The sequence below is a fragment of the Aythya ferina genome (assembly GCF_964211825.1).
Source record: "Aythya ferina genome assembly, chromosome: 7".
Lineage (NCBI taxonomy): Eukaryota > Metazoa > Chordata > Aves > Anseriformes > Anatidae > Aythya > Aythya ferina.
Genome location: NC_140302.1, coordinates 6,051,092 through 6,073,991, shown reverse-complemented (window position 1 = coordinate 6,073,991; position 22,900 = coordinate 6,051,092). Strand labels below are relative to the sequence as shown.

General features: G+C 41.3%; 1 protein-coding gene across 4 annotated transcripts in view; it reads right to left on the bottom strand.

The window, feature by feature from the left end:
- Window positions 1-72: 72 nt before the first annotated feature.
- IPMK (inositol polyphosphate multikinase) overlaps window positions 73-22,900 on the bottom strand; it is a 40,592-nt gene continuing 17,764 nt past the window's right edge. For all 4 annotated transcript variants that reach the window (XM_084525133.1, XM_084525134.1, XM_084525135.1 and 1 more), the window contains exons 3-6: window positions 20,730-20,826; window positions 14,030-14,202; window positions 6,787-6,868; window positions 73-5,779 (exon numbers count right to left, since the gene is read on the bottom strand). In XM_084525133.1, coding sequence (XP_084381259.1) covers window positions 5,145-5,779; window positions 6,787-6,868; window positions 14,030-14,202; window positions 20,730-20,826 — 987 coding nt within the window. In that variant the 3' untranslated portion in view covers window positions 73-5,144. The remainder of the gene's footprint in view (window positions 5,780-6,786; window positions 6,869-14,029; window positions 14,203-20,729; window positions 20,827-22,900) is intronic.

Below are 22,900 nucleotides of genomic sequence, written 5' to 3'. Positions count from 1 at the left end.
TGCAGGTAGATTCACGAAAACATTTTTTCAAGAGTCTTCCGGTATTAAAAACAAACCAATTATACTTGCAAGTCACTTGCAGAAAATTTTAATAATTTGCCAAATATACAGCTATTAGAATTACCCTAAATATCAATTATAATTAAATTACAAAAGTTGGTAGATAGCATAGTACAATGCTCTATAAAATAAAGACATGTAATATTAACAATACCCCCTGCAGTCCGATAATGGCAAAAATAGCAAATGAAATTACAAACACATACAAATCAGAGGAGACCGAGTGATGGCATTAGACACTTGAATCAAAGAAACTGACACCAGACTAGATACATTCATCCCTCAAGCATAATAAATGTAGAACTTTAGATTTTAAAAAACAATTAACAACACAGCATCAGGTGCAATTTCACATGCTTTCGTTTATCTTCCAGTACAGTTCCCAGAGTATTAAAGTGCCTTTGTGCACTCTAGTTTCATTTATAGTCAGGTGCAATACACATATTTGGAAGTTAGTTCCTAGGTCACTTTTTTCTAATAAAATAACTATTTGAACCAATGTACACAATTCAAACGGAGGTGTTTTAAAAGTACCTTTGTTCTTGGTGACTATTTTCTGTTGAACGTCATGTAACACAGAAATTAAACTCCAAATACACGGGGCCCATCTCCATCAAACAAGACCACAGAAGCTGTTGCTGGAAGTAGTTTTCTGTTGTATAATCCTTAGCTGTCTTCCTTTTCTCCCCTTTCAAACACTGCTAAAATAATCACATTTGTCCTTTTGATGATGACCTCTGCAGCTTTCACTTACAGATTGCCACAAAAACAGTAAAGGCAGCATTTGGCCTGCAACTACGGAGAGGAATGTACTTTACAAACAGCATCCTGCAACAGCCTGTTGTCATTTGATGGATATACATGGACAGCATCAGTCTACCTGCGAGATACTTGAAGACTTCACAACCTTTGGATCGTATCAGGAGGATTATCTGCGCTGCAGAACTGACCTGCTGTCCTGTGCTTCTCATGAACTTTCATCACTTCCCACTACACTACCTGCTTAAACCCAAGCCTCAACATTAATTGCAGTAAGAAAAGGAAAACTTCATGCACGGTTTGGCTGTCACTCACCTTGCCCCCAAAATGTTCTCTAGAAAAACGCACACAAGCAAATGTCACAAAACCTACTATCTAATCCCCAAAGTATGTTCTGTACTAAAATTCCACTTCTACTTCTTCACGGTAGAAAGTGCAAAAGGGAAATGTATTTCCCACACTGAGGCATTTTGATGGCATTTTTCAATACCTGCACTTTAAGAGCAGTTACGGGGCACAAGTGTTTTGTTGTTTTTGTTTTGTTTAGGAAATCAGTTTCATTTTAAATTATTCTATAATGATGCTACAGAAGGTCACCTGTGGTACCAGAGCAAGGACTGAAGAAGGCACTCTGGAGGAAAAAAAAAAAAAAAAAAAAAAAAAAAAGAGGAGAATGAACAACAAATAACTTTAAACAGTCCTACCGCTGTCTTCCTACACCTGACAATGGTTCACATCATGAAGTGAAGAAACAATGAGAATGGTTTGTAAGCTTGGGCTGTGAACACCACTGGTGACATGCCAGTGCAGGTCACACCTTCCCTGTGCTGCTGTTACAGGCTCACACTCAGTACTGCACGATCCAGGCTCAAACCAGCCCGAGCTCATGGCAGGTGAGAGTGCTGCTGGAGCTCTAAATGTATGGTAAGCTAAAATTACTTAAACAAAACCATGTGCACTTTGTTAATCAAACGAAAGGGAATTAGTGGTTTCTTAATCTACTGACTTAGACTTTAAAAGTTTCTCCATGAAACTGTAGAGTTACAGAAAAGAACAGTCTGGCTATGCATTACAGCAGAAAAATAGAAAACAGTACAAGGTTCATGTGAATCACAATAAGTCTCAGTTTTAGTTCATAAAATGATTTGGTTAAAATACTTTACATGTTTCATAATGGTATAATAACTTTTCCAATGTACTTTATGCAACAAATTCCACCCATATCCAAAAATACCATATATGTAAATACTTATGTGGTTTTTGTTTTTTTTACAAAACTGTATACAATTCAAACTCTCCTTAAGTAAGCCTATACACAATTCTCACAATCACCTAGGTAGAAAGTCTTCAGAATAAGAATATTCTCAGAGAATATAGGAACGACAGTGTTTCCATGCATCTTCCCTTTTGACAATTGATTCTGCTAAATCAAACTCTTATTGCTTAAAATCAGAACAGACAGGTTTCATCAATGACAACAGCACTCAAATACCACGCCAGCCTGGGGAAGAGACCTGCTTGCAGCTTGACTGGGCAGAAACACCCATCAGCCTCGTTACCAGTTCTGTGAAAATGTCCACGTAGCTGTCGCCTGTCCTGTACGTTTTGCACAGAGAACAAACGAGAGGCATCACTGGCAGGGAGGGAGATCGAAGGTCATACATACTTTTAGTGTCCAGAGTCTCCCTTTACATTTTCTAATTAATTCTGTGAAACATCTCCAGCTGTAACTGAAAACAATCCGATCTGATCAGATACAAGACACTACAAACACCAAATCTAAAGTGTGCAAGAACAATGTGAAGATAATGCCTTGGTGGGCTTAAATTCACATTCGGTACTATGCCAAAACACCTCTATGGCAAGCTTTATTTACACAATTTCCAATTAAAAATACTGTTATCTCTCAAGCTACACTTTAAATTAACAGAAATACATCCATAATAACTACCGGTAAAAAAAAAAAAAAAAAGATAAAATGATTTTTTTTATTCAAAATAATCTGACAGTTTAACAATATTTCAGGTGCATTACAAACACTGCCATAGTCAACACAACAATCAATACTTAAAGAGCATTCAAACACTGAAGACACACCTTAAAGCAGAGACAGGAGAATGCGCTTATACTAAGAGCATACAGGTCATTTTCCAATAACTGACTCCTTTGAGGCAGATGTCTGAATTCTCTGGCACAAAAAATGAATTAAAATCCAGAAGAGATGAATTACAGAGGACAAAAATTCAGAAGTAAAAATGTTTTCCCCTGTTTTTTCTACAAAACATTGTGACTTTTTATTACATGGCCACTATCAGCCTAGACTACCCTAGTGTTGACTAGTTACGGGATAAAACAACAAGATCATAACACACAACCCAGCATTAAAGCAAACAAAACCACCAACTCTTCCTAGAATATGGCTAAATTAGTTCACAGAGAGTTGGGAATATATTAACTATATAGTGCAACGGAAATACCAGGTGGAAAAAAATACTTTATCTTCATGATTATTTCCCCTCAGCCTTCACCATAATTTGCATAAAAATTTCAACACGGTGATACTGCCCCTCCTGCAAGCATCTTTCCCCATGCTTCAGAACATCATCGTGTTGCTAACTGATTGCTTTGGCTCCTCAGTGTATTGGCCAGTATCAGCTCTAACACTGAAATAACGTAGTTCCACGCGTGATACCCTGTTTCTTCCAATTAACCCAGGATCTAAAACGGAGCTAAAATTTCAGCTTTATTTAAAACAGCGTATTTGTTCGAAAGTGTTTGTCTCTGACGTAGAAAACAGATATCAAACCAGGAACTTGCACAGCTGCATACACAGATGAGTGCATAGTGCAGAACGTCACACAGAGAGAGCAGCAAGGCCACAACGTCACATCAAGTCCACACATAAAAGCTGTATGTTGCCAATTCCCGAATCCATTCTAAGAAGTTTCACTCGAGGGGCCTGCTTAAAGCATTAAAATCTTACTTTACGTATCACGCTCCGGCGTGACTTGTATATAGCTGACTACACACGCACGTTAGGACAGCCATGGACACAGCACACAGAGGAGACACACCATCATCCCAATCGCAAGTATTCCATATGAAAGCCTTAATTTTTCCTGTGAAAAAGAAGCAAGTGGGACAACTTTCAAATCATACGGCTTGCTTGGGTGTTAATAAAGAAAAAAAAAAAAAAGCTGCTTTAGCCCAGGGTTAACAGAACCACAACTCCATCGAAACCCACAGAGGTTTATCTGGTTGCTCCAGGGCTGGACTGGATCTTCACAGCACAGGATCCTTCAACCACATCGCTCATCGCTTCCAGCGGTGCTCCCCGGCGGTGGGAACCTGGAATGCTTCTTGCAAAAGTGGCAAACAGCTTGAGGAAATCTCTGTATGCTTACACAAAATGCTTCGTCTCCCCGTTCAGTTTGTTTGCTTTTAAAAGCAACGTTTTTTGGAGAAGGGCCATCAGAACAAACGAGCAAAGCATTCCCCTTAGTCACAACATCAGACATTCCATTAACAGATTGCCTTAATCTCCTAAACCAGATTAGCTCCTGGACTATCTCACGCTCATTTGTTTTTGTCTTCACTCTTTCTCAGAAACTAAGTTTCTCGAGCAGTTGTGCAGTTTAAACCTGTTACCACATTTTAGTCCAGCATTTTCTTAGCACCTCAACACAAATTACATCACAGCTTGCCTGCAATGAACATCGGCTACGGACAAGCACCCACAGCAGGGTTAGAAGAACAGCGACATGGCCCCGATACATTGAGAAGCACTTTTTGATACGCTGGTTCCCAGGTTAGATGACTGAATCTAAACGGGATTTCCCTCAAAGCAGGGTTAACTCCAGTTATTCGAATACAGTAAACACAAGAGGGCAGTACGGAGGACATCAGTCCCGTACTTCATAGTTTTCAGTCCATTTTCTAAAAACCTGTTAATGGGATATGGCTCAGTGTCAAGGCTAAGTGGGCAAATGTTATCTAAGCTGAAGTCGTTACGGGAACTAACACAACCCCTGTTTACTGTACAGCTGCACTCCTTGGATTTCAGCCAGCCAAATATGCCGCATCCTACCAATTTGCCTATCCTGCATAATCTCAAGTATCTTCACCCTTTCACATTCCCCAATTAACTACCAATTATTTTCCTGAGTGAGATTATAAAAAGTTAAACCCTTCTACCAAAAGTACAAAGACAAATAAAATAGAGTAGAACAATACAAACCCAGTTATACAGCATTACAAGTGCAGAAATTCGTCACGTTGTTGCTCTTCGTTATTGTTGGCCCCCAGTAAAAACCATAACAAAGAATCTAGTTATCCAAAATACTTTGAAGTACTGTGATTAAATTTTTCAGACCATAAATGTATCCCTCATCCTTTGCATTGCTAGGAAACACGTGAGCAAAATCTATCATTCGCACTTCTACGTTTATGCTTTCCTTGATCTCTGCTGGCATGTGACAGAAAACTTTTTCCAGTTGGGGTATAACGTTTCCGTTCAGATGCTCCTGGGTGATGCAAGTGCTGCTTTTCCACATGTTGTCTTGCTCCAAGTTCTCAACTTTTAGCGAGAGCTGACTGTGGTGCCTCTTAGAGTATGCCTTTTTGTGAAGTGCATAAAATTTGGACAAGCCTTTACTTACGGAGGCCTCAATTTTTCCATTCTCTGTAGAATTTATTAGGTGAATATTGTTATTATACTCCAGTATGTCTCCACCTGATAGCAGTCCTTTGGGCACTCCCCTCTTCTCTGCCAAGGTGACATCGCTCAACCGCACGGTTGTTGCCTGACACGAACCTTCGTAAACAAACAGTAACGAGCTTGCATAAAAGTTGAGTTGCTTCTGGCCCTCAAACCACGCCAAAATTTTTTCTATCTTCTGAATGCTGGCAGCGATCGCGTCTTTTCTCAGGCAGTACCCATTGTGGAAAAACTTTGCAATGCCTGCAAGAAACAGATGTTTTTGAGGATTATTTTCACCTCTGAAATGAAATCAAATGCTGTTCATTTATTTGGGGATGGAAAGGATTCCTGATTTGAAGGCAGCATTCAGTTTCCTTTCCAGCACAGTAATTAAACGAATCAGAACTGAACTGAGGAACTCGGGCACTTTCAGTCACCTCCCCACACAGGTTCTGCTGTACAGAGCAGCTGGGCTACACATATACAGAGCCTGTGTTGGGCTTGGATCATAAAAAAAATAGCCACTCTATCTATCAAGCAGTAGATGAACACGGTTTCTGCACTTAAAGCAAGCACCCTGCCCAACTATTTTGGGCAGGGACCCACTAAATTCTCCAGGGGATAAACAAGCTTCGGCAGCTCCCAGCTTCTTTATCACAAGTGACAGAGCTGACAAGCTGCTGCCAGCTCTAGAGAGGGGTGTGTGTCTGTCTGTCCTTCTGTCCCCATAGGGGGCAGACAAACAGATGTCAGTTAATGACTAGTTTGAAATGTTTATCACTAAATAGACATAGAGTGGTAAAATTTTTATTTATTGTTGGTGTAGAGGAAAGTAAGAATTGATTTCAAGTGAGATGGTCAGTGAAAAGTGTGTTTATAGCAGCTTTTTAATATTACAGACAGCACTTACTCACGGAATACAACCAGAAAAATACAGATTAAAAACATTAACACCTCCAAAATTTCTACCTCAATGGAGTATCAAGCCTCAATTCTGCAAAGCGATTGGATTCTACCACAATTACTCTCTTATTAATAGTAAAAGGGATGTGTGATGAGGAAATTCTTGTAACTGTTGTTACAGCCAACTGCACGTTTAACTTAGGGTTGACAGGTAGTTCAGATGATGCAGGGCATAGCTAAAGACCCATCTGGCAAGAGGAGAGAAAGAGATTTTCTAAATGGGAGCACAGAGACTACTCTACTTTTTCCACAGAGTTCTAAAATAACAGTAATATCAAACACCCAGCAGCACTGAGCTCTCTTACCATCCTTTACTGTTTCCTTCGTCAAGCCCCTTCCGTAGTGCTGGTTTTGCGTCTCGTAGCTGTCAGAAGAGACATGGTACACCTGCAAGAAACAAGAAGGTTCTTATTTAGAGCAACCAAGATTTTCTGCATGAGACACCTTACGGACAGGTTACAAATCTCTGCTACCACTTATCCCTTCTGTAGCTGTATGTTACTGAAGAGGTCAGCACTGCCCTCTAGTGCTCCGATCTGCAAAACAGTGCCCCTGCATATCTTGGGCTTAATCTACAGCTTGTATTTTCCTGCATCGGAAAGACATCATACTAGTTACAGAAAACATTTTACGTAGTACGTACCTTGCAGATCAATGCTAAGATGTGAAGCCATCACACTCCTACTAAAGTTGCTACAAATAATAATTCAGTAAGACTTAACATGTCCATGCATTCAACTATTTTGCAGTTCTTAAAAACATAAATATTTGATACAACAGCAGAACAACAAGAAGTGCTATGCTGTGACCAGGAGTGCCCAGTACCCGAGACCCATCTGAAACTACGATTTTTGGCACAAATGAGGTTACATGAAATAAAGACAGCAGCCGAGTGAAAGCTCGATTCCAGCAGGTACTGGTACAACCAGCACAACGCTCTCGCCTGACAGGGAGGCAAATCACACGGGTACAGTTTTGCCCATATCAGGAATTGCACAAGCTCAACAACTTAATTAAAAACTGTTTTACACAGAGACACATTTTCTCTCTAACTGAAATAATTTCCATTGTAGAAACGTGCCAGCCAGCCAGGCCCAAATATAATTTGTTTATGAGAGTGTAGACAATTCCTACTTGGAGAAATAATGGTGTTACCAAGCAGGCGGTTCTCTCTGGCAGAAACTTTCTGCTTGGCATTTGTTCAGACCACCCAACCCTGCGGCACCCATCCCGGCTGCCGCGCTCTGCCCTCACTTCACCCGCCGCACAGAGAGAGGATCCCACAGAGAGCAAGTGGGGCTGCACCGGCGAGGCAGTGAAAATAGGTGCATAAAATTGAGTGGTATATAAAAAATAGTAATAACAACAACAACAAAAAAAAAGCAGAATTCCCTGAGTTTTTTTGTTTGTTTGCTTGGTTTTTGTTTGTTTGTTTTGCAGTCTCCCACACCAAAACTTCTCTCCCTCATCCAAACCACGATGAGCACGGTCTGAAAACACAGGCCCAAACTCATGCTTTGCAGAGCAGCTAGAAGGAAACGTCTCAAAAAATTCTCACTGTGACAAAAAGATTCAAGTAATTATACCCAGTGTCCCCAAGGAGCTCAAATCCTGGTGTGTGGAAACAGCGACTCCAGCCATCAGCCACGCATTGAAAGGGCAGTAAATAATTCTGATTGTGCTAAAGAAACAACAGTAGTAAGCCTGAGTGTTTCAGCTCGCTTGGTGGCGGGATTACTTCCCACTGTTACGAGTCCAACTTCTACTGCTGTAACAGCTACAGAAAGTGAGGTCCTGCTGCCTATAAATTCAAAAGAGCGCAATGAAAGAGGCGAGTTATTTTAAAAGAATATCTGACTACTGTGACTTTGGTTTCACTAAAACAATCATTCTTCTCCACTTCTTTTCTTTAAAGCATATTAGAGAGAGCATAAAACATACAAAGTCAAGGACAACTTATTTAATTACTTCAAGTACCAGAACTGCTTTCAAAAACTTCCAAAATTTCAAAAAGAACACATGCAAAAGGTAATTAAATAAATCAAGAATAACAAAGTCTGTTCCTTGGGAAGAGGAGCAAGAATCTGGAGATCGCGTCCATGTTTTTACGAGCTGCATCTCGTTTCAGTGGCACCAAGCATGCGCGTTCGGTCGGTCTAGGGGCAGCTGCCTGCACACATCTGCACTGCAGCACGCTCACGAACACATAATCCTGTTTACCAGAATCCTATCTCTTACCCATAGGAGCTAACCGTTTCTGCGACACGGGCAGTTGCTCAAAAATGCTGATTAGGATCTGCAAGCTCATTTTCTTTTCCAAAAAAACGCTGGAACAGCGCATAAGCCCCCTGTGCCTCTGAGTTTCCCACGAAGCCACCCTACCTCTTCTCATAACTTGCACAAACCCATTCCCCCCAGTTTTAGAGGTTTAAAACTCTTATGTGCAAGTTTTGCATCGGCTGGGCATATTTAACTATACAAAATGGTTGGTGACAAACTGCTGAGCCCCACACATACCAACCAGCACTACAACGTACAGAGTTAACTATCTTGTGAATAAGCATGCTCAGAATACCCTTGGTTACCAAAGGGCTTGGCTGCAGTTCTAAGTTATTTTTCTTTTCTTGAAGACAATAGTATTGAAGGACAACACATGCAGGTAATCATGAAAGTATTCTCCACGTTAGCCAAAGAGCTGTCTCTTAATTCTCCTCAAAGCCTTTCCTCAATGGCAAGGACGTGGCTGCTTGAACCATTCCTGGACGACCTCAGCGAAACACAAACACGTTAAGCCCATACTGAAAGCAGAGGAACAGAAACCCCAGCTCAGATAGGAGCAATCTTTCACCACGTCTTGCTTGGTCCTCACCCCAAAAACAAAGGGATCGCTCTGCTGTAGCAGCACGAGGCCGAAATTGACTTCCAAGCCGAGAGGCTTCTTGCCTTACCGCGCTTTTGTTCACGCCGTCACTGCGGCTAATCTGCTCCCACCCCTTCCCAAAATGATATTTGCCTTTGAACCAACTTTTCTTCTGTAAACCTGTTGTTGCGACTGCCTGTACTAGCCCATTTCTGTCAAAACGATGGCAAGTCCAATAAGTCACATCTGCAGCCTCAACAACAGCCAAGACATTATTAGACAGGAAAATCTCATTTCTTGTCCACCTGCCACGGCTCGTTACGCGTTTGCTCTGCATTCACATAAGGAGTTCCACTGCATAGCACAAGACAAAGAAAACGCATGAGATCTGCAAAACATCTCCTGTAAGAAAAGTCCTGCTTGATCAGGGATTTTTGCACATTCCTACCAGGCAAGAATGGAGATGTTTCGGTCAACAGCGTGTAGGCTCCTCCTTGTGCCTACAAGCACTCCCAGTTCAGTGAGGTTTCTGCATAAACAGAGCTGGAATCCAGCAAGCTAAAAAGTTTTTCAGTTTTAATTATTAATAGTAGGGACTCTGTATGGGCAGCATGTCAAACAATCCTGATAATTAGCTGACAAGGGAAATTATTTTTGGAGTTTCTCTTCCAAAAGCATTTGGCTTTTGGTTCCCCAAGAGGTGTTAAATTATTACTGTTTGCATATGCAGACATTTTTGTACCATTTTTTAAATTATGGTGTTAGTACAGTGAGACAGTTTGCAAACCCTGCAACTGCAGCTTTAGAATGTTAAGTTGAAGACTGACTCCAGGAAAGCAAAGTATCAAACTTTATACAGTGTTATTTACACTAATTCAGCGCTGGCTTACATGGCAAAGCAGAAAAATACACAGCTGTTCAAATACTTACCTATGGAAACTCCCTAACTTGTAGAATTATCACTGAAATATGTATTTTCACACTTTTTGCTCACACCTCACCATTATCCCCATGAAATGCAGAGGTTTCCTTTATGTCTGAAGAAGCCAAGTTTCTCCGCAGCCCTGTGAGCTCTCAGGGACTTCTTCCTGCTACTACGGAAGACTTTAACACTGAGTTTTAATAAACCCTATCTTTAATAAATTCAGTAAGTTGTAGAATGAAATTATGTTGAAACCTATTCAGTGACAGAGCAGAACAATAACCTCCTAAATAAAAGAAACAGAGGCACTGCAGTTAAGTCATGAAGCACTTTTAAAATAGCGGAATACATTATTTTGGATTCCCAACACTTCCACAGAGCAGCTCGTTAGAATAAATTTCTCTTATGCCTGCTTTTTATAATAACAGGGAGAAAAAGGAGGCCACCTCTCATGTCACCCATCCCCTGCTTTTTTGTAACATCCAGGAGCTGTTATCAGCCATAAGGACACAACTGTACCAGCTGTCGTTTATCTGATGAGTCCCTCGCCCAAGAGGATGACAGATGAGCCTCCTGAACTCTAGAAATGAATTTCTGAAACATCCTTCAATTGACTGGCAGATACGGGACTCAGGGGAATTGCTGCACTCAGTCTTGCAGCACAGATTTGGGCACTGTCGAATTTGTGAGCATTTTCTTTTTAGCTTTTGTTTTGTCTTCCGCTGTTTTCTGAAACCAAGCTTGAATTAGATTATAGAAATATAAAACAAACGAACATAAAAGCCTTTTTTTTTTTTTCAAGGAAGAATAGGAATGCTAGATGCAAGATTTAATAGCTTTATTATTGTTCACCTACTAAATCTTAATTGATATATCAGGGCTTACAAAAATTGCACTGTTAGAAAAGGTTCATACAGAAAGAAAATGGTCTCAGCCACGGTTAGTTTTAAAATATCTTGCAGGAACATGTGCTGTAGATTACAAAATTTGCTTTTGGAAACAGCTTTGATAAGGTATCTGCATTAATGTATGCAATAAATGTATGCAATAAATCATAGGCACAAACAACAGTACATGATGGATTATACAGGCCAAGTTACATAATCATCGCTCCGTGCTTTAAAAACATGTTTCACAAAAATTGTGAGCTATGTAACACTGCAATCAAGATGCTCTGAAAAAGGAAAAAAAAATAACGTAGAAATTGGGAATTGTGGAATCTGAAAGGGCTGTGAATCAAGATCACAACCCACACATTCTGCTTTTATTCAACAGCAAATAGAACACTATTTTTAATACTGCATACGCTGCTAAGATGTTTCTTGTATATTTATGTCAACTAGTAAAACCATAATGCAACCTGTATTTCTGTTACTGAAACTGTAACTTAGAGTTCTGATTTATATTTGAGCTCTCCCTACTTTTGTAACAAACGTCTGTCCTCAACCATCTGACGGAAGGAACCCCTGCGCTGACTATGAAATAGGTTTTTAACAAATGTTACTGAAATGACTGTGCTTTCTAAATGTGGCTCCGTGCATTTCTTCTGCTATTCAGTGAATAAAGATGAGCATGCTTTAGCACATGCCAAATGCCAGAGCCACGTACATAAAACAAAGCTCTGCCAGTTAGATTATTATCATTTTTTAAAGGATAAACCGTCTGTATGGATGTATAACTAGATGATTACTTACTTATCAGTGTGTAAAAAAGCTGTATCGATGACTTTTGGGGTTAAAAAGGACTATAAATACATTTTTGTTTTTAAAAAAAGGTGTAACATTATTGCTCATATCTTTCTTCATGACAGCTTTTATGCTGTGTGCTTTAAAAGCACAGAGAACTGCATTTTTCCTTTTTTTTTTTTTTTTTTCCTGCCCCCCCCCCCCCCTTTCCTGCTTTTCCAAAATAGAAACAGTGAGATACCTCCTTCATCCCCAGTATTGCAAATAACTCTGAACCAAGAGATTAAAATCAAAACTCTTCTTTCTAGGTTGCATGACACCACGCAAACATGTTTGCCCAGCAAACACCAGCATCCCTTACCCAGCATGTTAGCTGTTACAGGCAGAAAATGCCTGTACAGGAGAGGTTTTACATCACGTCCTGAATCCTGGAATAATAAAGCAAGCAGACTGGCAGAGAGCACCCCGTAATCGAGAGGAGGCAAGCTGAGCAGAGAAAATGCCTTGTTTGTGAATGTGGGCTTTGCTAAGTGCTGCGTGAGGGGAGGAGGAACCTTTTGAAATCTTTCTGGAAAATAACTTCAACATGCAATTTGGTTCCAAACGCTCAAAACACATCTCATCTAGTTAAACACCGGATGGGAAACTGCAGTGCTTGGGGGAACCATCATTATAAACACAGCTTTAATTAGGGAATCAAAAGAATTTCTGCAACAGGATCAAGATGCCAGTAAACGACAAGGTTACAAACAAAACCACAAAATACGGTGGAAGCAAGCACCCCTTTTATGCTGTCAGGACACAAAGAACGTGAAGTACGTTGTTTTACGGATGAGATAAGAAAGGTTATGTAATGATACAAGCCTATAATCTTCAGCCTTCCTTCTCGATCCAAACTGTTGGACTGTTTTTTGACTCGACTCCCACATGCTCTCTCCCAGGCTTGCATAATTACTACTCATGACCACTATAATTTATAGCTGTAAAAGCTTATCTCAAGACAAAGTTAAGGCTGAGAGCCTAGGCAATTAGGTACAAAACACTGCAGGGAGATTAGAATTATTTCAGACAATGGTGCAATCTGGGTGCTGTTGCTTTCTAAGCAAAGTAGAGGCTTACCAAAGTCTCCAGCCATTTATGTTTGCTGATGCAGAGCCTGCAAAGCCCTGGCTTCCTCCATGCAAGTATGGCAACAAAAACCTCATATCAAACCAAAAATATACCCACACCAGTTGTGGCAGGAAAAAAATACTTCAGATGCCTTGCATCAGGCAATCCTTACTGACATTAACGCGTTTGTGTTACTGATCCATAAACGTTCTGTAAAGCTTTTCCTTATGCTTAAGTATTACAGCAGTCAATACACAAATACTCATTCATCTTTCTCCCTGTTTAAAAGAAGGAAATCTAACGGAGTCACTAAGGACATCTGAAGGTCTTTACCCATTTCAGACTAAGCTCCAACTGGCAGTCGTTCCTCAAGCACGTATGCTTCAAAGACATTTTCTTTGGATTGAAAGCTTGTTTAACTGCAGACTATAAGCAGCTATTTATAACCATGCATATCACCTCTGAAAAGCTAACTTACTCTTCCCTAAGTATAAAAATTACATTATTTTTATAAAAGCAAATCAAAAATAAAAAAAGACTTAGGACACAGACTGTTACTAAATTTTGAAGACTGGTCCTTTCTGTAAATCTCTGATACAAGCCTAAACACCAAAAAAAACGCTTTACAATCTTTAAAGCTATGCAACAAGAAACGATTGCAACTACATTCAGTTTTGAATGACTATCATCTAGCCCAACACCTTTCCTGTATGTGTGTATATATATAGAGAGAGGCTGCAAACAGACTCTCCGAAGGGGCACAGCCAAGTTAAACACTTGTGAAGAGAAGCAGTGTTTTGAAACATACTTCACATGACAGTTGATACCAGTACTACCAACACACTGAGATAACACTTTATTTACACAAAACTCCAAAGCATTGTCACTTGCTAGATAAACTAGCTGCGGTATCTGGTGTTGGACAACAGAGCAGAGCATAAGCTGAATTGGAAAAGAAAACAAGTCCTTACCCTCATGCCAAGTACCAAAAAGCCAATCTCTTCCATCAGTGGGTACTTGCTGACCTGCTGCTGTATCTTCTCAGCTGAAGCATATGGATCGTAACTTTTCTGCCCTATTTTTACGTCCATTATGCAAGGCTTATTAAACTTACGGGTCACATCTTCCAGTTTTAGATACATCTCTGTAGAAAAGACAAAACTTTGGTTAGCAGTGGGCAAAGCAAAATAATCAGAGTTTCTGCTGAGCTTCTGTGGAGGAGGGAGAATAGTTAAAGGACTCACATGATGTTAGGCCTCACGTTTGTCTCTGAACACAGCCTAAATTACGGTCACTGGCAGCCACAAACTCCATTGGCATTAAATTCTGAATGCATTCTGGTTTAGAAAATAATATATAATTAAAGAGTGCTAGCCTGGCACTCAAACTCAAATTATTATCCAGATGAAACTGAGGAGGAGCTGTTATTAAGGCAGTAACATACCTCAAATAACATTAATAAGCACATACACACACCGGTTACTCCGTTTTTTCAACAGAGACTGCGTTTTCTTTCTGCACGAGAGGGGTAGACTTCAAACTGCAATTTTCTCTGTCATTTTAAAAAGGAAATTAACATTTCATAGTGCAATGAGTCTCCTTTTTCTCCTCCCTCGCCCCCTTTCTCCTTGGGCACCTTTTGGGGACAACACTGCTCAAATCCTAGGCTGCCTCTCGGCCGCTTCCAGAAGTCCTTTTGGGTGGGTGGACTACAACAGCCTCAGCCCCTCGGAGTGCCTGCAGACTTAAAGGAGGATGTAAAACCTGATCAAACTGGTTCATGCTTTTCTCCAACATAGGTAAGAGATTATTTTCCAGTGTGATTTATGGCACTGGTTGTCAGAGCACACCAAGAAAACCAACTCCCCTAGTAACTGCCTACAACTCGGTTGGAGAAAGCGTGCACACATCTCCAACCCTTGGCAGGACACGACGTGTACGAAGGAAAGGTCGGGCATCAACACCCTTCTCATTCTTCACATCAGCTTCTGCTAAGCCTGAGTTTATCAGGCCCAAACCTCCCATAAAAATCCATTTTTCTTTTGGAGTCCAGCCTACTCCATGAGCATGTCTCCTTGGCTTTAATGCAATCTGCATACACACGGACGCTGTGTTCTTCCCCATTCCTTCAGCATAATCTCAGATGGGATTGCCAAAGAAAGCAAAAACCTCTGCAGTTAAATTTTAAAGAGGGAAGAGGGACAAAGTGCCTTAATTTCACAGCTGTACAGAAAAGTAACAAAGTCAGTTAGAGTCAAGAAAAAAGGAACAAATAATGTTCCTTTTTACTCAGTAAGTAGAGACTCTTCCTTAAAGATATGAAACTGGTTTTTATTACTTACGTCCTATTTAGAGCTTCGATTTTTACACCATTATCACCGTGATCAAATGACCCAATTCCCCGAAGTACACGTGCATCAATCTGAGAAACAGATTTGATTTAATCCTTAGATGTTTGCCTTACCTATAAATGGAACTAAGCATGTATTTAACTGTATAGTCATGCCCAGGAAAGTGTGTTAAATCAATATACTATTCTAAAATCCAGTCTTCTACTAATTCAGTGCACCAGCTTACATTACTTTTCAGTGTCCTCAGGGCTACAGAATCAATCTGTCTACAGCAAAGAGATTTTGGCTATAAACTAGCTCACTCATACACAAGGTTTGTTAACTCTAACTGCAGGGATACCCAAGCTAAAATAACTCACACTTTACTTTGAGAAAGCCACAGACAGCAAACAAACCCAACATTTACTCATCAGATGTTCCCTACGGGACCAACGCTCTCCCTATTAGAGAGCATATTCTGTATAAGCTGGACTGCAAGTGCCAATTCTTCTATTCGAAGTGTTCATACACAGGTCAAATTCAGTCAGATATTGGCAAAGCTTTCATTTTTGAGGTTTTGGGGACTGCTACTGACTCCGGAGGAGTCCTACAACCTCTCAGATCTCTATTATTGAAACAAAAATAGTCAAAATCTAAGCATCACCTTTCACATCCAGCCTTTTTCACACTATCTAAGGTAATCAATGTATTTGTGGCATCACTCTAAAACAATCCAGGAAACAACTTCTAAATGAAATGTAAGGATTTCAGAACTCGGCTCGCAAAAGCACTGAGCCAGAGGCATGGCATGGGACAGGGGCAATACAAAAACATCTCAGGAAATGGCTGTTGTCCTTTACCACCGACCCCAAATGCATTGGATTATCTCATAAGCAGCTCCAGACTCGCTGTTACAAATACTAAAACTATCCAAATTGTACATTGCCACAAATTATTCAAATTATTTAGATGCAATGTTGTTTGTCTGAGTTATTTTGTAAACCCTAAACCATGTGTATGTAAAGTAGTGTAAAACATCTGTTTCCACAAAGCAACAACAACTGAGCCCATGAAAACAACTAGTTTGAAAAGCAGAACCCAATCTCCCAAACAAGCCCTTAATCTTCCAGACAACATGCAGGCAAGATAGTTCAGCTCTTTCCATCACAAAAATTTGAAGAGCACTCACGGGTATCCGCCATCCTCTGCTCCACTCATCCAAATCCCTCTTTTTAAGCATACAGCACCAAAGTTCAGCATTTCTTAAGATATTTAACTTTTTATTTCACCTTCCATTTCAGAGCTGCTAAACTAGAGTACCCCTCCCTAAAAACCTCCTAAAACATAACAATTACTATTAAAAAAAAAAAAAAAAGGCATTGAAATAGCTTTGGAACTAACATTAACCCTGGGAAATACTAATTACTTGGAAAAGTCTGTGTATTATCCAGAAATGACTCATCTCTCACACTTTCTGGAATTATAATTTAAGTCTTCATCTCCAGCTAGCTGCCAGCTCAGTCAAGATTATGCCCCATCTGTTCAGAGCACACCCCCACTCTCAAAAAGCTTTTTGTCCTCGCGGCACTGAGTTATTTTTTTTTTTTCTGATTACAGCTTCAGAAAATGTATCAGGTGTTTACACATTGTTTTTTCCTGGCACTGTTTGTGTTGTGTTCAACTGTCTCAGACCCCAAAACCAGAGGATCAGGACACACCGGGATTTTTCACACAGCAACCCTTCTGGTATCTTGTGAAGAGGTAACCAGAGAGCTCTCCTTCCTGTTTTGTGAAAAAGACAAATGCAGATTTTTCAAGCAGTTCAGATTTTCTAAGTTATTATGTGCAATATATATTATGTGCAATGCTCCTAGCCCAAAGTATGTCTGAAAATCATGCATTCACCAACACAAATAATTTTCTATTGCACAAGCAGATAAAAATCTCTGATGTAGATATGCTTCATACCAATAGATTACATTTCAACTATCTAAAAATGCTTTAAATTAAAGTCCCCTGCAGAGAAAAGAATTCATTGGGATTTTTGTATCTTAGCTTTGGTAGATAATCCTGAACATGTATTTCAAGAACTTAAACAAATCATTGCTCAGAGGCTTCTCCTCCCCCCTTTCTCTCTTTCAGCAGAAGAGAAAGAGAAGGGAAGATGTGGTTTGACATATTATTTACATATTTTATTGCAGTCCCAAAGGAGGCAAACCAAAAGACCACCAAAATTCAGCAAGTATGTATGGCACGAACCACTGCAGACTTCAGCACGTACATGCCGAAGCATTCAGTACTTGCTGGAGTCAGAAGTCTCAGAATAACTCCAGGCATCTGACTTCATAATCTGCAAGACACCTCTCAAAACATACGAATAAACAGGGGAAAAAAAAGCTTCAGCTGCTCTCAGCAGCAAAAGAAAATAAAGGTTTGAAGTTGTCTTGTGTTTTTCTACCCTGTTCTCAGTTCGGGCATCAGAAAGTAGAGCCCAGTATGAAATGAGCAGTGGTAAAGTTCCTTGCAAAAAATATGCAGGAGCAACAAGTAGGCAGCAGAAAGCACAACTCTCAGCAAGAGATATAAAAAGCTTAACATGCTCCGACATATCTTTACAACAACTTTTCCACTTGCTTATTAATAAATTCCCAACACATACAATGCCAGGGAGCCCTAAATTGAAATCCAATTGTCTCACTCCGATTTCAGATTATCTTCGGGAGATGGAGTGTCATCCCTCTCTCACCCTGGCTGCCATGCAGTAGCACTCAGTATGGGATTTCTGCATAACAAGAGTTATTTATAAGCTTTTAGTGATACACTATGTTGAATATTGCTCCATCTTTTCTACCTAGAGGATTAAAGTTCAGCAGAAGGAACTCTTTACCCATCATATGGAAACTCAGAAACACGCAGAAATGAAGTTCAGAGTGGTCCTAAATTCAATTCCTGTTTTGTTTTTGCTTTTTTCTACAGGAAACCTGCAGTTCTCTTGTCTGGGTGAAACCCACTCAAACTCCCAACCCTCTTCCCAAGATAACAACTCAGATGCTACACATACAAGACACCACTTAGGAAAGAACTTCATTGTCTCATAAATACAGGAGTTTTATGTTAAATAAAGGTGCTTATGGCCATCCCCTCTCTCTGGGCAAGCAGTTGTTCCTGCACACAAACACTGTTGGAATGTATATAGATAGACCAGAACAAGCAGCACACAGCAGGGCTCTGGTAACCAACAGATTTATTTCATTTCATTTAAGTGCAGTCACCTACGCCCAGTTCTGCGGCAGAGAGGAGTTACTGGGTTCACTGCTGAGAGGCTGCCTGGAGCTGTGTCCCCACAGGACGTGGAGTTACTGACGAAGCAAAGGTCAGGGATCCAAAGTCAAGATTGCAAAAAGCTGCACATACAACCCTAATCTGAATGTAATAAACTGGTTACCTTTGCAGCAGCTAGATTCCTTCATCTAGTGTCACAGGGACATGCCATAGCAGCTCAGCACGCATAAGGTCCCATCTTTTCAGTGCTGCCAGAGATAAATCCACAGTTTATCTGGGGGGAACAGGGCACAAACCCCACCACTGATCTTCCCAAAATAGCCTTTCCATGCTCTCTCTGTACTCTGTGGGTCTACTTTACCTCTTCCTATTTTTGTAAACTCCATTTCCTACTTTTTATGCAGTTGAAACACAACTGTGGTGATTCTTCTCTCCTCTGGTGTCTTCTGCTGTCAGGCACTGATGCACGAAGGCAAATTCATCACAGAGGTTTTCCTCCACACCTGGCATCAGCGAAAGCGCATTTGCAAATGCAAGCTGGTCAACAGAGCACTTCCACATTGAATGGCCACCTCCTTAGCTTTGGACGTACCCCAGCACACACACGTTCTGCTGAGGTCCACAATCTCCACTGCACTTGAATTCTGTCAGGACTACACAAAGCTCATTCATACTGCAGGTAGCAGAGCTGGCAGCCAAGCGTTTTGTGTGAACCTCCACTGCTGCTCTCTAGCAACAGAGCTCCCAATATTGCAGTGTTTTTTCAAGAACAAAAAAAAATCAAGGTGTTGCTCTTCCTTTAAACCAGCTACTTCCATTCCTACAGGCTACTTCTCTACTGCTGGTGGAGACCTGCCAAAATTCAGCCCCATGCTGCACAGTGCTAGTTAATTCCCAATGTAAACTAGGGACATGTTGAATTACCATATCTCAGCTAGACCACACATTTTAAGATCCTACTCTAAGTAGGAAAAATTGATATGCAGCTTGGAGGGGACACTAGTGAGCTCCATGACACACATAAAATTAGGAGGGAAGGAAGAAGATAGCTTTGGTAGAGCTATGTGGGTTAGTGCCAAATATGAAAGTGTGAAGGCAAATCTGAGCCAAGAAAGCATTATGTACTGCCGCAGTCCTCGCTGCATTTATTTTTACAGAATTTAGACAGTGACTTTGGATGCCGCCTCACCGCTGTCTTGGGAAAACAAGTCTATCAAGGGACGAAACAAGCCAAAGAAGATCGAGCTGTGTTAACGGAGCACAGCTTCTAGTTTCAGTGCCTTTGCCTTTAAATAAACTCGAGCGCATCCTTTTGCTTCTGTATGTTCCAGAAGCTCCATCTCCCAATGTGAATAAGAAAGAGCAGAAGAAAAATAGTTGCTATTTTAAATACACATCAGAAATATCTCCATCTTCTCTTGAAGAGACAATCTTCCAATTGTCCTCCAAAAATACCTTTTCTTTCTGACTCCTAACATGTTATACAAAGTTAAGCTACCAGAGCTTTGTTTCATTCCAGTAACAAAGGATGACAAGCAGTGCTCTTAAACAAGGCAACTACCAAAAAATGCGTTTGGTATGATATGGCAAGGTGATGGGATCCAACCTCTGGAGATCCAGTAGCAGATTCCAGCTTGAATGCCTCACCTCAGACCACATTCTGTCTCTCTTTTCCTTCTTACACACCCATACAGCATCTGTGTCCTGCTTTGACGGCCTAATCAGACAAATGGGCATCCAGCCCACCCCTCCTGCACGGTACAGACCAAAGCAGCAGCTCTGGGGCCATATGCATCAGGTTCAGCTACTTCCAAGACGTTTGCCATGTGAACGGCCATGCCTCGTCTACCCTGGGCCACGAGGATGCTCCCAAAGAATGAAGCTAGCCAGAGGACTGCCAACTGGAAAGTGTTCTTAGTGGGAAAGAAGCAAACAAAACAAAACCAAAAAGGAAAAAAAAAAAAAAGAAAAAAAAAGACAGAGCTTGCAGCTGCCAAAAATCAGGCTCCCTAAGATTTTTCCAGGAGGTTTGGATTAATAGATAAAATTAGAACAGTACCATTTGGTGCAGTAGGTGGTGACCAGACACCGAAGTATTTTGGCAGATACTCCCGCAGCTCCAGAAGAATGCTGTCGCAACAGTCAGAGTCATAAACCTGAAATAAATTAAGGGGAGGGGGAGACAAATAATGAGTTTAAAACATTCACTTTATACTTCCTGTTGTCCCATAATTATCATTTCTGGCAGTGTTTATTTTCATAAATTTAGGATTCCTACTTCATGTTTAAAAACATACAGGATGAAAATACGAATTCTCACAATCTGAGAAAAGTGAGTGGAAAAATTGAAAGCATGGATACAAGTGGAAAAGATAGATCAACTCTAAGAAGAATGTATGGCTTAACTTCAATAAAAATCTTAACTGCAATTGTTAGCGTTGAAGTCTATTCAGTGAGAAGGGGGTCCTCCCATCCTGAACCCAAGGCTGTTTGGGATTACTCCACTGTATCACAAATCTAAAGCTTTATCAGGTAGAGCACACAAACTCGGACTGGGGAGCGTTTCCTTATTTCCTTCAAACAACTCATCCTGTAACGACTCCACACAAACAATGAACAATTCAAATGCATGCGTCTTCATCTGCTTAAAGTCTTTTAACATTTTTTTTCCCCAACTCCTGTTAAGAATACAAGAACAGTTTGCAAACAGCAGCGGGCTTATGTTGCTGAAGGAACAAACCTTCACACAGCTACAGCCAAGCCTGTATCTGCCATGGGACCGCACGACTGTCGCCAGTTTTCAACACTGATGTTAGAAGGGTTTCAAACCCTTTCCTTTGACCAGGTATCTTCCCCCCACAGCAGATCTAGTTACAGACACAGAGGACAGCCTACAGCACCAGCTGACTAACGTGGTTTTCTGACTAAGGGCTCCACACCCACAGGAGTACAGGTTACAATTATTATCATTGCCTTTAGGAACCACTTCATCCCAACACCCTTGCAGCTACCTGGGCTCTGATGCCCCAGGCTCGTGTCCTGCTCCAGTCCTGCAGGAGCTGCACAGCAATACCCCCAGACACCGCACACGGGTGACAGGGACAAGCCACAGCTCTGCTCTCCCCTCAGTGTGCAATGCACAGCAGTGCAGGCAGAGCACGCTGCAAAGTCAGAAGCAATGCGAAAAGAATAAATTTCCCATCTCAGAGCTCTGCAGAGCTGGCTCAGCTCCTGGCTTTGAGACTGACATTCAGCCACACTGGAGAACACCCTGCAACAGGAGCTACAGGCAGCTCACATGTCGGCATACACAACCCTACATTTCTAACATTAATACCTCTAGAGAGGAAAAAGCCCCGAACTTGAAGTCCAGCTGCTATTTCACACCAGACAGCCTCGGCTACAGCCACCGCTGCGGTGTGACTCTAGGCAGAGCCTCAAGCAGCAGGAAGATGAAGTTGGTCGGGGTGGGTTTGTGCTAAATTTAGTTTTCATTGCAGAAATCTTGTACGGGGCAAACTCAAATCTCCAAGGGCTACAGGTAACAGTGGCTTTCCCCCTGTTAAGGCAAGCTGCTAGGCTGATATTTTGCATGCAGAGACAAAAAAAGAAAAACAACTTTGCTCATCCCTGGGATCAGCTGCTGCTGTTTATTTTTATTGATGCAACATTGCTTTGATAAGCATCAGATGTTGCCAGCAGAAGACAGTGATCTCCTCAGGAGACTGCGATGCAGCTTGCTCTAGAAGGGAGGAAGGAAGGAGAAAAAAATGCAGGTGGAGGGGAAGAGAGAAAGATCTGATGCTGGGGCAAAGACCCTCCCTTTGGCAGCAATCGCTGTCCCCACTGACCGATGCCACTGCTGGGCCAGGACTGGAGCACAGACTGCCAGGACTTCCCACTGTGGTTGTTTGCAGACAAGCAGCACAAAGCCCATTTCTGCCTGCTGCTGTGGCACCCCTCAGCTAACTGGCAAGGAATTAGGCTACACCCTGCACGAATACTCTTCTTCTAGGTGAACCCAAACAGGGCTGAGAGGCAGCGACCATCAAGGCGCCGCCCTGACGTGGCAACAAGTGTGTGCATTAAGGACTGGACGCAGAGGAGACAGCTGGAAGCAACAGAAGTGCAGCAGACAAGGAGGACAAACGCTGAATGCAGCTGAGACACAGGCAAACTGTGTAAGAATGTGAGGGCTTAACTTAGGAAACTTAGGAAAAAAACTTAGGA